Source organism: Thalassophryne amazonica, chromosome 18 (assembly GCF_902500255.1).
Source record: "Thalassophryne amazonica chromosome 18, fThaAma1.1, whole genome shotgun sequence".
Classification (NCBI taxonomy): Eukaryota; Metazoa; Chordata; class Actinopteri; order Batrachoidiformes; family Batrachoididae; genus Thalassophryne; species Thalassophryne amazonica.
Window position 1 is genome coordinate 5,167,844 of NC_047120.1, and position 12,341 is coordinate 5,180,184.

The following is a 12,341-nucleotide window of genomic DNA, read 5'->3' on the forward strand; positions in this document are numbered from 1 at the left end:
ACCTCTGCATACTGTCATCAGCAACCAGGGGAGCCTCTTCAGCCACAGACTGCTCCTTCCCCAGTGCAGGACCAGCAGAGTGAAACACACCTTTGTTCCTCGGGCTATCAGACTGTACAACTCCTCACTCAGGGGGAGGAGAAATAACAGGAAGACAGTGGTCGGGAATGAGAATGAGAAGAACAGTAAGTAGTAGCCAGTAAACCAGTATTGATCGGTATGTCTGGTATTCATATTGTGTATTTTCTATTTATATTTATATTTGCAAACTGTTTTTCCTTTTTTCCACTTTTGATACTCTGTGTGCTTCTTTCCCCATGTGCTGCTATACAATGCTGCTGGAACCTCAATTTCCCTGAGGGAGTCTTCCCAAGGGATTAATAAAGTTCTATCTAATCTAACAAGGTTAAGTTTTCCATGGTAGTGACATGCATATCTCTGGGTTCTCAGCCTGGGAAGAGCTTATGGAGTCATGAGGTCATTGGACATAGGTGTTTGGTGATGCTGATATCTTTGCAGGTGAATGAAGGTCCAAGTCTTTAAGGTCCTGGTGCTGCCTGTCTTGCTGTATGGCTGTGAGATTTTGATGCTAACCAGTGACCTTGACGACTGGATGTCTTTGATACTAAGTGTCTTCAAGGGATCCTTGAGTGCCACTGGAATGAGTAGTTACTGAGAGAGACTAGGATGAGGAGGATCACCTGCATTGTGAGGGAGCTTCAGATAGGACATTTTAGCCATGCAGCTCGTTTCTCTGTGCATGATCTAGCATGCAAATGCCTAATTGCTATGGACACAAGTGGCTGGAGAAGACACATCTATGTTTCACCTGGCTATGGCAAGTACCCTAAAACTCACATATTATGGATTCAGAAGGACTCTTTTTTCTAAGTCCGCTTCAGAGTGGTACCTTAAAATCCTAAAGCCTGATTTATGCTTCTACAACTCCGTAACTCTATGGCCATGCAATGACGCTGACATGCACATGACCTTTTTAAAGTTCTCCGTCATGTTGGTGGGTGTCTCAATGTAATTTTCCCCAGGAACAGCGTTTTTTTCTGGACCAATCTGGCCCTCAAAGAGCTCCATTTTATTTAATCATCAACCTCCAAACCAACGGTACAGTATGTACAAATTTCATCCATGAACTGTGGGTTATTTGAGTGTCTTTGTAGTTTTTAGACTCCGTGTTGTAGAATTCAGAATTAATTTATTTGTGTAAAAAAGTGTATCGGATTCTGTGGAGACTTTTAAATCAAGACTTAAGACCCATTTGTTTTTCCTGTTTTATCCTTTTTCTTGTTCATGGTTTGTTCTTTTATTATGTTTTTAATCTATTAATTCAATTTGTTGTTTGAGTTGTGTTGTGTGAAGCACCTTGAGGCGACCTTGTCGTAAGTTGGCGCTATATAAATTAAGAAATTTGATTTGATTTTGTGATTTGATTTGATCCATGATCAAAATGCAATCAGCGTGCACACTGCAAAATCTATTAAAATATGACGGGAGAGGAAGGAGTGAAAACATAAACTTGACCAATCACAGCCCTTGCTGTCTCAGTCATTAAAGCAGGTGCACGTCAGCCTATGGAGAGGGTTCGCAGCCCCGCAGAGGGCTCTGACCTGAAGTGTCTGTCTCTGGTTCGTCACACCCAGGGATATGTGTGAAACCTAACACCATATTACAGGCAGCAAGCAGTAATTTATTCATAATCACCAGCCTTGAATAAAGGCCTGCCTCATTTAGGCGCCAAGTTTGAGCACAGTTTGAAAAAAAATAAACGCGTGGGCTTGTAAATACGGTACCCACTTTCTCTGAATCTGCTAGTGTCAGTGCTGAACCTCATTTCGTACCTCTGTTACTGGGCACATCCAGACTGATCTGTCCACTATATGTGATGGGGTTTTTAATGGAAATGCAGTGCAACTGGACGGGACGTTTTGTCCGATGTGAGCAAAAATCCATTATACAAAATCCGGTGCCTCAATTCCTACCAAAATTCCTATTCCTCACAACTTGAGGTTTCTGAGCGTTTATCAGAGGCAGGTGAAATAGAATAGAATAGAGCCTTTATCGGGCTCTATTCAGCCTAACTTTTCGATGTGTATGACATAATTTCTCTGGGCATATAGCACTTAACATAAAAAAAAAAAATATATATATATATATATATATATATATATATCAATATTTTCATCACTATTTATTTAGAATCATCAGCTCATTTGACATTTTATTTACTACTGATACACACTTTAACAGCTCCAGCTACACAAATGCATTTAGGTTCCTTCAGCACATGACTGTAAGTCAGCTCACGTTGAACCTCATGTACTGGTGCTTCTTGTAAATCCAGTCATCCTGGTTTTCATGAAGTTGTGGCATTACCTTGTACAAGTCAAGTCAAGTCTGGGAGCATGCACTGTTGCTGTGCTTTGCTGCATCCACAACACCATGGAACTGCCCCGGGTTCTGGATGCCACCACCCAGACAGACAACTGGTCCATTCCCACATCTCTAAAATAAGCATCTGCAGTAAAACTCGCCTAAACCACCATTGTTTAAACCAGATACTTGCACTAACTCGACAAAAGCAAAAGTTCCAATGCTTTTTAAAAGATACTTTTGATTGGAGTGAGTTATGCCCTTTAAACATTTCTACTTTGTCATCTCTTTCTTTCTTTCTGTGATCACTGTGCAGAACATTAGTCATATAACACGTTTGTATGTGCACCAAACTCTGCAATTCTGTTTACATTTGTTTAAGTTTAGGTTTAGAGTTAGCATTTGCCATCTCTCACCAAAATCCAACATGTGTTGGTGGGCCTGGTCCACATACGTGATGAGCTGTTGGAGGAAGGTGTATGCAAACCGTTTCTCGATGGCTGGAGTGTCCAGTTCCTGAGACTTTACGCCTCTGTGAACAGCACAGACAGAGGAGAGCATATGGACATCAACAGATCAGTCTGAGACATGTTTCACAGTCAGGGTATAAACATCTCCCCTGATTCAAGGACCAAAGAGTCCAATGCAACCAGACTTCCCCTTTTTTAATCAACAATCTTTTTAATGAATTAATATTTTTGGTCGTCCTGTTTCCCTCCACAACATCGGTGCATGATCACCAACTTCTCCTCAAGATCTGATCAATGTGTGCACGTCTTGACTGGCCACCAAAATACAAGAAATTTAATTTTAATTCTTGAGAGGAATTTAATTTCATATTGGGGATTTTAATATTCATGTTTGTTGCTTAAACACACCACTGGCTCAAGTTTTTTTTTAATGTTACGGACACTTTGAATCTTGTTCAGTCAGTTAATAGACTGATACATGAGTGTGGACATACTTTGGACATACCTCCACATGGCTCTCACTTGATCACCTCAGCTACCGCTGGATGTTATTCTTGGCTTATCAAACAGTAACCATGTCCTACCTCTGGACAAGCCTTCTCCTTACTACACTAGTGACCATTTACCTTCTTTTGATAGGAGCATCTGGACTGATCCAGGCCTGTCAGAACATCTGGACTGATCCAGATCCAGGGCTTGCTTGCCTCTACTGGTGGTTGGCTCTCACTGCGGTATTGTATCACTTCCTGTTCCGGAGCACAGCTGTGTTTTGCTGTATCTGTTAGCTGTTTAATCTGCGCAGTTAGATTGATCTAGTTACCTAGATAATGATTTGTTTCACAGTGTAATCTTCACGTGCCTTAATTAAATCACCTCTAAATTATTTACACATTATTCACTTTGTGTGTTTTTAGGAATCCGCTAGCTTAGCGCAGCTACTAGCTCTTAGCCGGTTTAGCATGGCGGCTTCTCCTGTCTCTCCCGCACTTTTCTGCTCTGGGTGTGAAATGTTTAGTTATTCCTAGGCCTCCTTTAGCAGTAATGGTACTTGTAATAAGTGTAGCTTATTCGTAGCTTTGGAGGCCAGGCTGGGCGAATTGGAAACTCGGCTCCGCACTGTGGAAAATTCTACAGCTAGCCAGGCCCCTGTAGTTGGTGCGGACCAAGGTGGCTTAGCCGCCGTTAGTTTCCCTCTGGCAGATCCCGAGCAGCTGGGAAAGCAGGCCGACTGGGTGATTGTGAGGAGGAAGCGTAGTTCTAAACAGAAGCCCCATGTACACCACCAACCCGTTCACATTTCTAACCGTTTTTCCCCACTCGACGACACACCCGCCGAGGATCAAACTCTGGTTATTGGCGACTCTGTTTTGAGAAATGTGAAGTTAGCGACACCAGCAACCATAGTCAAATGTCTTCCGGGGGCCAGAGCAGGCGACATTGAAGGAAATTTGAAACTGCTGGCTAAGGCTAAGCGTAAATTTGGTAAGATTGTAATTCACGTCGGCAGTAATGACACCCAGTTACGCCAATCGGAGGTCACTAAAATTAACATTGAATTGGTGTGTAACTTTGCAAAAACAATGTCGGACTCTGTAGTTTTCTCTGGGCTCCTCCCCAATTGGACCGGGAGTGACATGTTTAGCCGCATGTTCTCCTTGAATTGCTGGCTGTCTGAGTGGTGTCCAAAAAATGAGGTGGGCTTCATAGATAATTGGCAAAGCTTCTGGGGAAAACCTGGTCTTGTTAGGAGAGACGGCATCCATCCCACTTTGGATGGAGCAGCTCTCATTTCTAGAAATCTGGCCAATTTTCTTAAATCCTCCAAACCGTGACTATCCAGGGTTGGGACCAGGAAGCAGAGTTGTAGTCTTACACACCTCTCTGCAGCTTCTCTCCCCCTGCCATCCCCTCATTACCCCATCCCCGTAGAGACGGTGTCTGCTCCCAGACCACCAATAACCAGCAAAAATCTATTTAAGCATAAAAATTCAAAAATAAAAATAATATAGCACCTTCAACTGCACCACAGACTAAAACAGTTAAATGTGGTCTATTAAACATTAGGTCTCTCTCTTCTAAGTCCCTGTTAGTAAATTATATAATAATTGATCAATATATTGATTTATTCTGCCTTACAGAAACCTGGTTACAGCAGGATGAATATGTTAGTTTAAATGAGTCAACACCCCCGAGTCACACTAACTGCCAGAACGCTCGTAGCACGGGCCGAGGCGGAGGATTAGCAGCAATCTTCCATTCCAGCTTATTAATTAATCAAAAACCCAGACAGAGCTTTAATTCATTTGAAAGCTTGACTCTTAGTCTTGTCCATCCAAATTGGAAGTCCCAAAAACCAGTTTTATTTGTTATTATCTATCGTCCACCTGGTCGTTACTGTGAGTTTTTCTGTGAATTTTCAGACCTTTTGTCTGACTTAGTGCTTAGCTCAGATAAGATAATTATAGTGGTCGATTTTAACATCCACACAGATGCTGAGAATGACAGCCTCAACACTGCATTTAATCTATTATTAGACTCAATTGGCTTTGCTCAAAATGTAAATGAGTCCACCCACCACTTTAATCATATCTTAGATCTTGTTCTGACTTATGGTATGGAAATTGAAGACTTAACAGTATTCCCTGAAAACTCCCTTCTGTCTGATCATTTCTTAATAACATTTACATTTACTCTGATGGACTACCCAGCAGTGGGGAATAAGTTTCATTACACTACAAGTCTTTCAGAAAGCGCTGTAACTAGGTTTAAGGATATGATTCCTTCTTTATGTTCTCTAATGCCATATACCAACACAGTGCAGAATAGCTACCTAAACTCTGTAAGTGAGATAGAGTATCTCGTCAATAGTTTTACATCCTCACTGAGGACAACTTTGGATGCTGTAGCTCCTCTGAAAAAGAGAGCCTTAAATCAGAAGTGCCTGACTCCGTGGTATAACTCACAAACTCGCAGCTTAAAGCATATAACCCGTAAGTTGGAGAGGAAATGGCATCTCACTAATTTAGAAGATCTTCACTTAGCCTGGAAAAAGAGTCTGTTGCTCTATAAAAAAGCCCTCCGTAAAGCTAGGACATCTTACTACTCATCACTAATTGAATAAAATAAGAACAACCCCAGGTTTCTTTTCAGCACTGTAGCCAGGCTGACAAAGAGTCAGAGCTCTATTGAGCCGAGTATTCCTTTAACTTTAACTAGTAATGACTTCATGACTTTCTTTGCTAATAAAATTTTAACTATTAAAGAAAAAATTACTCATAACCATCCCAAAGACGTATCGTTATCTTTGGCTGCTTTCAGTGATGCCGGTATTTGGTTAGACTCTTTCTCTCAGATTGTTCTGTCATCATCTGTAATTTAGTCATCGATTAGTTGCTAAATAACTTTGTTTTACCGCAAATGTTTTGTTTCTTCCATATAAACAACCGAGCTTTGCTTTGAATCTTGAACCAATGAAGGAGTGCTTCGAGCTGCTGCTTCATTGGTTTCATTTGTTTTATTTCGCTTTATCTTAATTTTTCCCCATTAAAACCCTAAAGAGCATATGTCTGTGAGGAATATTTACCTTTTTATGTTAAACTGACCTCTTATGGTCTTCTGAAACAGTTGATAGATGTATTTGGTGCTAACGCCGATGCTAAAGCGTTAGCATGTCTATGGCGTTTTCAATGTTAAAGTTAGCATTAAGTAACTGACATTTCAGCATGTTTGTGCATTTGTTTTCTGTATAATAATTAATGGCTCAGCGTTTGTCGTAAAAGAGTCAAATGTATTACAAATTATAATATTTTTAATTTATGTTTATTTATATATTAATAATAATAGCAACAATAATAATAGTAATAATAACTAATAATGCTACAATAGAATTTTAGAGAAAGAGACATGAGTCACATGTGTCATTGTGAAATGACCACATATTTTACAAGTTATACAGAGAATGTTGCACATATATAATGAGTCAGGCTACAGTTTTTGATTTAGGTTTTATGGTTAGCTGGTTATGCTAATTGCTCATTTGTAGCAACAAAAATACCTCTTTTTTTCACCATATATTTTATAACATTTATATGTTTCAATGTTGTTTTATGGCAACTCAGCACTTTGATAAAACAATGTCATTTCAAATAATTATTTTTTGTTCTTTATTATAAACTGTTTTATTCTTTATTATTTTTTATTATAAACTGTTTTATTCTTTATTATTTTATATTTCAACAGCCAAGGGACATTTGACGATTTGTTGATTTTCAAATATTTTAAGTTTTCAAATAATGTTCTGTTGTTAAATAAAGTGATTGAAGGAGAGAAAAATTGTTTCCAAGGCACATTTTAAAAAAATTCCCCACTAATCCGAGTAATCGATTAATCGTGTCGAAACCCCATCAGATTCATCGATGATCCAAATAATCGTTTGTTGCAGCCCTACTGCAAATGACTAAAACATTTAATTTGAGGCTACCACAAACCCATTATCCTCTACTCCAACCATACTCTAAAACTGCAAGGTAACTGGAGTGTCCAGAGGTCCAAGGTGCTCAGAGACATGGTCAAGGTACAGAAAGCTGAAACACGACCACCACTGAACAAGACTCACAAGTCAAGAAATATCAACATTGGGCTAAGAAATATCAGAATAAATATGAAATGAGAAAGACTCTTGATGGACCTTTGATGAAGATTTGTTGATTTTTGTGGCAAGATGGCGCCTGTGTGTTTGGCATGCCGTCAGCCCTGTCGCTCATTGAGTTTTTTGCTATTTGTTGCTGTGTTTTTGCTCTGTGTGTTCTGCTGGGACACTTCAGCCTTGCTTGTGTATGGTCGACAGTCTCTCTTGGACATTAATGCTCTTTATGAGCCACTGCTGTCGTCTGGGTCCGGGCTTGGAGGGCCCCGCCCTGCTCTGCCACCTGTGCTCGCGGACGTCCCGCTCCACCTGCTCCGTTTTCCTTGCGTTCCTCTCCGGAGGAGGCACTTTAGAAGGCGCGGAAAGCGGAGTGGTGTATTGGTGAAATTTAAGTTTTACCTGGCAGCCTTCACTAGAGGGTCTGATCCTCGCCTCCTCTGGGATGGACGATATTTTTGGGCGTGGGAGCGCGCGCTGCGCACAAGAGGCTACTGGATTCGTCTTGTTGTTCCTGAACTGATGACCGGACCGGCTCCGCTAAAGCTGTGCCCGTTTGTGCCACAGTTTCCCGCTGCTGCCTCTCGCCGGGCTGCGGAGTTTTTACGCCGGTGCGGGCTCGCAGACGCGGCGTTTCACCTGAGCTCCTCCGGCCGTTGAAACACGCTGCGTCACTGGCTGCTGAGGAGCAGAACTTCCGCATGACTTCATTAAAACCTGCTGATCCCACCGAGATCCTTAGTTTGGGTCTCATTAACATCAGATCATTGTCTCTGAAGTCATTGCTGGTGAATTACTTAATTGTGGATCATCATCTGGATATGCTTGGATTATGTGAAACCTGGATTAAATCCACAGCTGTCCTTCCTCTGAATGAGGCCTGCCCACCGGAGTACACTTTTAGTCACGTTTCACGTGATGTGAGGAAAGGCGGGGGTGTTGCTTTTATTTATAAATCCAGGTTTACTTTATTAACTGTTGGGGGTCATAAATATAATTCATTTGAGCATCTGATTCTCCGTTATGCCCATGATGCTAAGTACTGTCAAGGTCATAAAACTGGAAATCAGCTATGTTATATTGTCACTGTCTACAGGCCTCCTGGCCCATATTCTGATTATTTAGATGAATTTGGCACGTTCATCTCTAGTCTTTCAACTACTGTAGACAACATTTTGATTATTGGTGACTTTAACATTCATATAAATAAGCTCTCTGATCCCCTCGGTAAATCATTTATGGAAATCATGGATGCACTAGCATTTCGGCAGTTCATTCATGGTTCAACGCATATCAGTGGTGATACTCTGGATTTGGTTCTTGCACGTGGCCTTGCTGTCACAAATGTCGACATCCTGCCTCTTGCATCAGTGGTCTCTGACCACTCGCTTGTTAGGTTTACAATTACGCTGCCGCGTTTAGTGGAGCAACAACCTTGCCTATCATTGCGGCGTCAAATTAAACCTTCAACTTTGACTGAACTCGAAGCGAGACTGCCTGAAATCCTAGCTTCAAGCTTGATGAAATTTCAATCAGTAGACAGTCTTGCAGATGGCCTGAATTTAGTGCTAAAAACCACACTTGATAAGATTGCGCCTCCTCTGTTAAAGCCACGCCTTCCCAAAGCACAGACACCCTGGTTCAACAGTTATTTGCGTGACCTTAGGAAGAAGGCTAGAGGGTTGGAACGGAAATGGCGTAGTTCCAAACTAGAGGTGTTTTACCTTGCGTGGCGTGAAGCTATTTTAGAATATAAGCATGCTTTATTGGCTATGAAGCAGGCCTATTGCTCTGAACTGATCAACAAAAACAAGCATAACTCAAAGTTCTTGTTTGATACGGTGGCATTTCTTATTCATGGACAGCCACCTGTTGGTCGTTCTCCTTTTTCAGCACAGGACTTTATGGACTATTTGGAAAGAAAATAGAAGATATCAGGTTGAGCACATCTCAGCATACTTTGGTCCAGTCATTGTATCCAGCTACATGAGCTGGGGACTACTACTGAGGTGCTACCTAGATTCACAGAATTTAACAGTATCTCACAAGGTGTGCTGACGAAACTCGTGATGTGTACTAGAAGCACAACTTGTTTATTTGATCCTATACCAACAAAACTGTTTAAGGATCTTTGGCCCATTCTTGGGCCAACTGTGCTGGAAATTGTTAACCTTTCTTTAAACTCTGGATCTGTTCCAAATTGTTTTAAATCTGCAGTGGTTAAACCACTACTCAAGAAATCTAATCTTGATCCTGGTGAATTGAAAAATTATAGGCCGATATCAAATCTATCATTCTGCTCTAAAATTCTGGAAAAGGTGGTTTCACGGCAGCTTGTGGACTATCTTACTGAGAATGACCTTTTTGAGCCACTGCAGTCTGCTTTTAGAAGACATCACTCCATAGAAACAGCACTTATTAAAGTAGTTAACGATCTTCTGCGAGCAATGGACTCGGATACTACTACAGCATTGGTGTTGTTGGATCTCAGTGCTGCGTTTGACACAGTTGATCATCATATTCTACTTGATAGGCTAGAAAACTGTTTCGGGATTACTGGAACTGCTCTTGTGTGGCTGATGTCTTATCTGTCTGGTCGTTCCCATTGTGTTTTGTGCAATGACACTACCTCTGACTTTAAGGGCATGAAGTTCTGGGTTCTGCAGGGATCCGTTCTGGGTCCCCTGCTTTTTTCACTGTATATGGCACCCCTTGGGAACATTTTGCGGCGTTTCGGGGTTGCTTTTCATTGTTATGCTGATGATACTCAGTTGTATATGCCGATAGCTGCTGGAAATCCTGTCCACATAAAATCTTTACAGGACTGTCTTGCAGCAGTGACAAGTTGGATGTCTAGCAACTTTCTACTTTTGAACTCTGATAAGACTGAAATGATGGTTCTTGGCCCAGCAAGACATCGGCACCAATTTGATCAGCTGGCGCTTAGCCTAGGTTCATGTGTTATACATCATACTGACAAAGTGAGGAACCTTGGGGTAATCTTTGATCCTACGTTGTCCTTTGACCTGCACATTAGGGACATTACGAGGACTGCTTTCTTTCATCTGAGAAATATAGCAAAGATTCGCCCCATCCTGTCTATGGCTGATGCTGAGACTCTGATTCACGCATTTGTCTCTTCTAGATTGGATTATTGTAATGCTTTATTCTCTGGCCTGCCGCAGTCTAGCATTCGAGGACTTCAGTTGGTGCAGAATGCTGCTGCCAGAATTTTGACACAAAGTAGAAGGTTTGACCACATTACTCCCATTCTGGCATCCCCTCATTGGCTACCGGTTTCTGTCAGATTGGATTTTAAAGTTTTATTGTTGGTTTATAAAATTGTTCATGGACTGGCGCCTTCCTACTTGGCGGACTTGGTTAAGCCCTACGTACCTGCGAGGCCTTTGCGTTCGCAGGGCGCAGGGCTTCTGTGTGTTCCGAGGATGAAAAAAAAGTCTGTGGGGTATAGAGCCTTCTCCTACCGTGGTCCGGCTCTTTGGAATGATCTACCTGCTGTTGACAGGCAGTCTGACACGGTGGAGATTTTTAAATCAAGACTGAAGACCCACTTTTTTAGACTGTCTTATTATTAATTTTTTAATCTGTTTGTGTTTGCTTTGTAATTTCTTTTTATTCTACTGTGTTTTATCTTTTAACTGTGCTTTTTTTGCTTTTAATTTTGATTTTAGATTCATTTGTGTTGTTGTGAATTATGTGAAACGCCTTGGGGCGACTTTGTCGTGATTTGGCGCTATATAAATTAATAAATTGAATTAAATTGAAATTGAATTTGACCAGATGGATGAAGCCGTGGCTGGGCTGCTCATAGACACACAGTGCCACGTCATGTCAGACCTCAGGAAGGTGGAAGAAGCTCCACACAGAAAGGACCAGGCAGGTAGTGATCCCACAACCTTCTTGCTGTGAGGCCGCAGTGCTAACCACTAACTAAACCACTGTGAGGCCGACACACACACACACACACACACACACACACACACACACACACACACACACACACACACACACACACACACACATATATATATGTAATCCCCTTATAAACGCAAAACTCTTTCCTTTCAGCATTGTAGTTTATTAAAGTTTTGGGTTGACTAAGAGCTCTGTGTTTTCCCAACAATAAAAATAGCCCTCAGGAACATAACCTATACAATAATTGTGCACGCAGTGTGTCTTTTTATTTATGTTTTCATAAACTGAAGAGTTTTTTTGAAAAAAAAAAAAAAACACTTTCCTAGTTTTACATTGGTTTGTACCACCTGATATGGAGTAAGCACTAACCTATCAGTTTCTGGCAGTATTTTAGAGGGAGGTACACACTTTTTCATGTAAAGATAAAAGTCGCTTGGGTCCCTCTGGTTTGTGTGATATTTTATTTAATATTATCACTGTTGTGTCAATCTGTCACAAAGTTTTTGAATTATCTCAACAATGTGTGGCAACCAAATGATGCGTGAGTGCAGGGCTGCCTGAATCTGCTCCTGGAGGTCACCCACCATGCATGTCTTCCTGTGTACCTGCTCTATATTTGCACATTATTATTAATCTCTGGTGTTTCAGAGTTAATAGCTGTGTGCAAAGCAGAGAGAATGAAACAAACATGCAGGTCAGGTTCTCTTCAGGAGCAGGTTTGAACAGCCCTGCCTTCCTGCATCTTACTTTACCTGGACACAGTGTATCCATTGATCTGGAGGAACTTGAGGATGTCTTGTGCTTTCTCTCTGTCTTTGGATTTTTCTTTGGCAGTCAGTGTGTCGTAGGGAACAAGCAGGGGGTGATTTCCTCCACCTGGACACAACAGTCAAAATGAACAACATGGA

At 41.3% G+C, this 12,341-nt stretch overlaps 1 protein-coding gene across 3 annotated transcripts in view; it reads right to left on the reverse strand.

Moving 5' to 3' along the window:
- The window catches only part of ryr2a (ryanodine receptor 2a (cardiac)), a 723,597-nt gene that overhangs the window by 301,589 nt on the left and 409,667 nt on the right, over positions 1-12,341 (reverse strand). For all 3 annotated transcript variants that reach the window (XM_034193918.1, XM_034193917.1, XM_034193919.1), the window contains exons 62-63: positions 12,186-12,309; positions 2,802-2,917 (exon numbers count right to left, since the gene is read on the reverse strand). In XM_034193918.1, the coding sequence (XP_034049809.1) occupies positions 2,802-2,917; positions 12,186-12,309 (240 nt within the window). The remainder of the gene's footprint in view (positions 1-2,801; positions 2,918-12,185; positions 12,310-12,341) is intronic.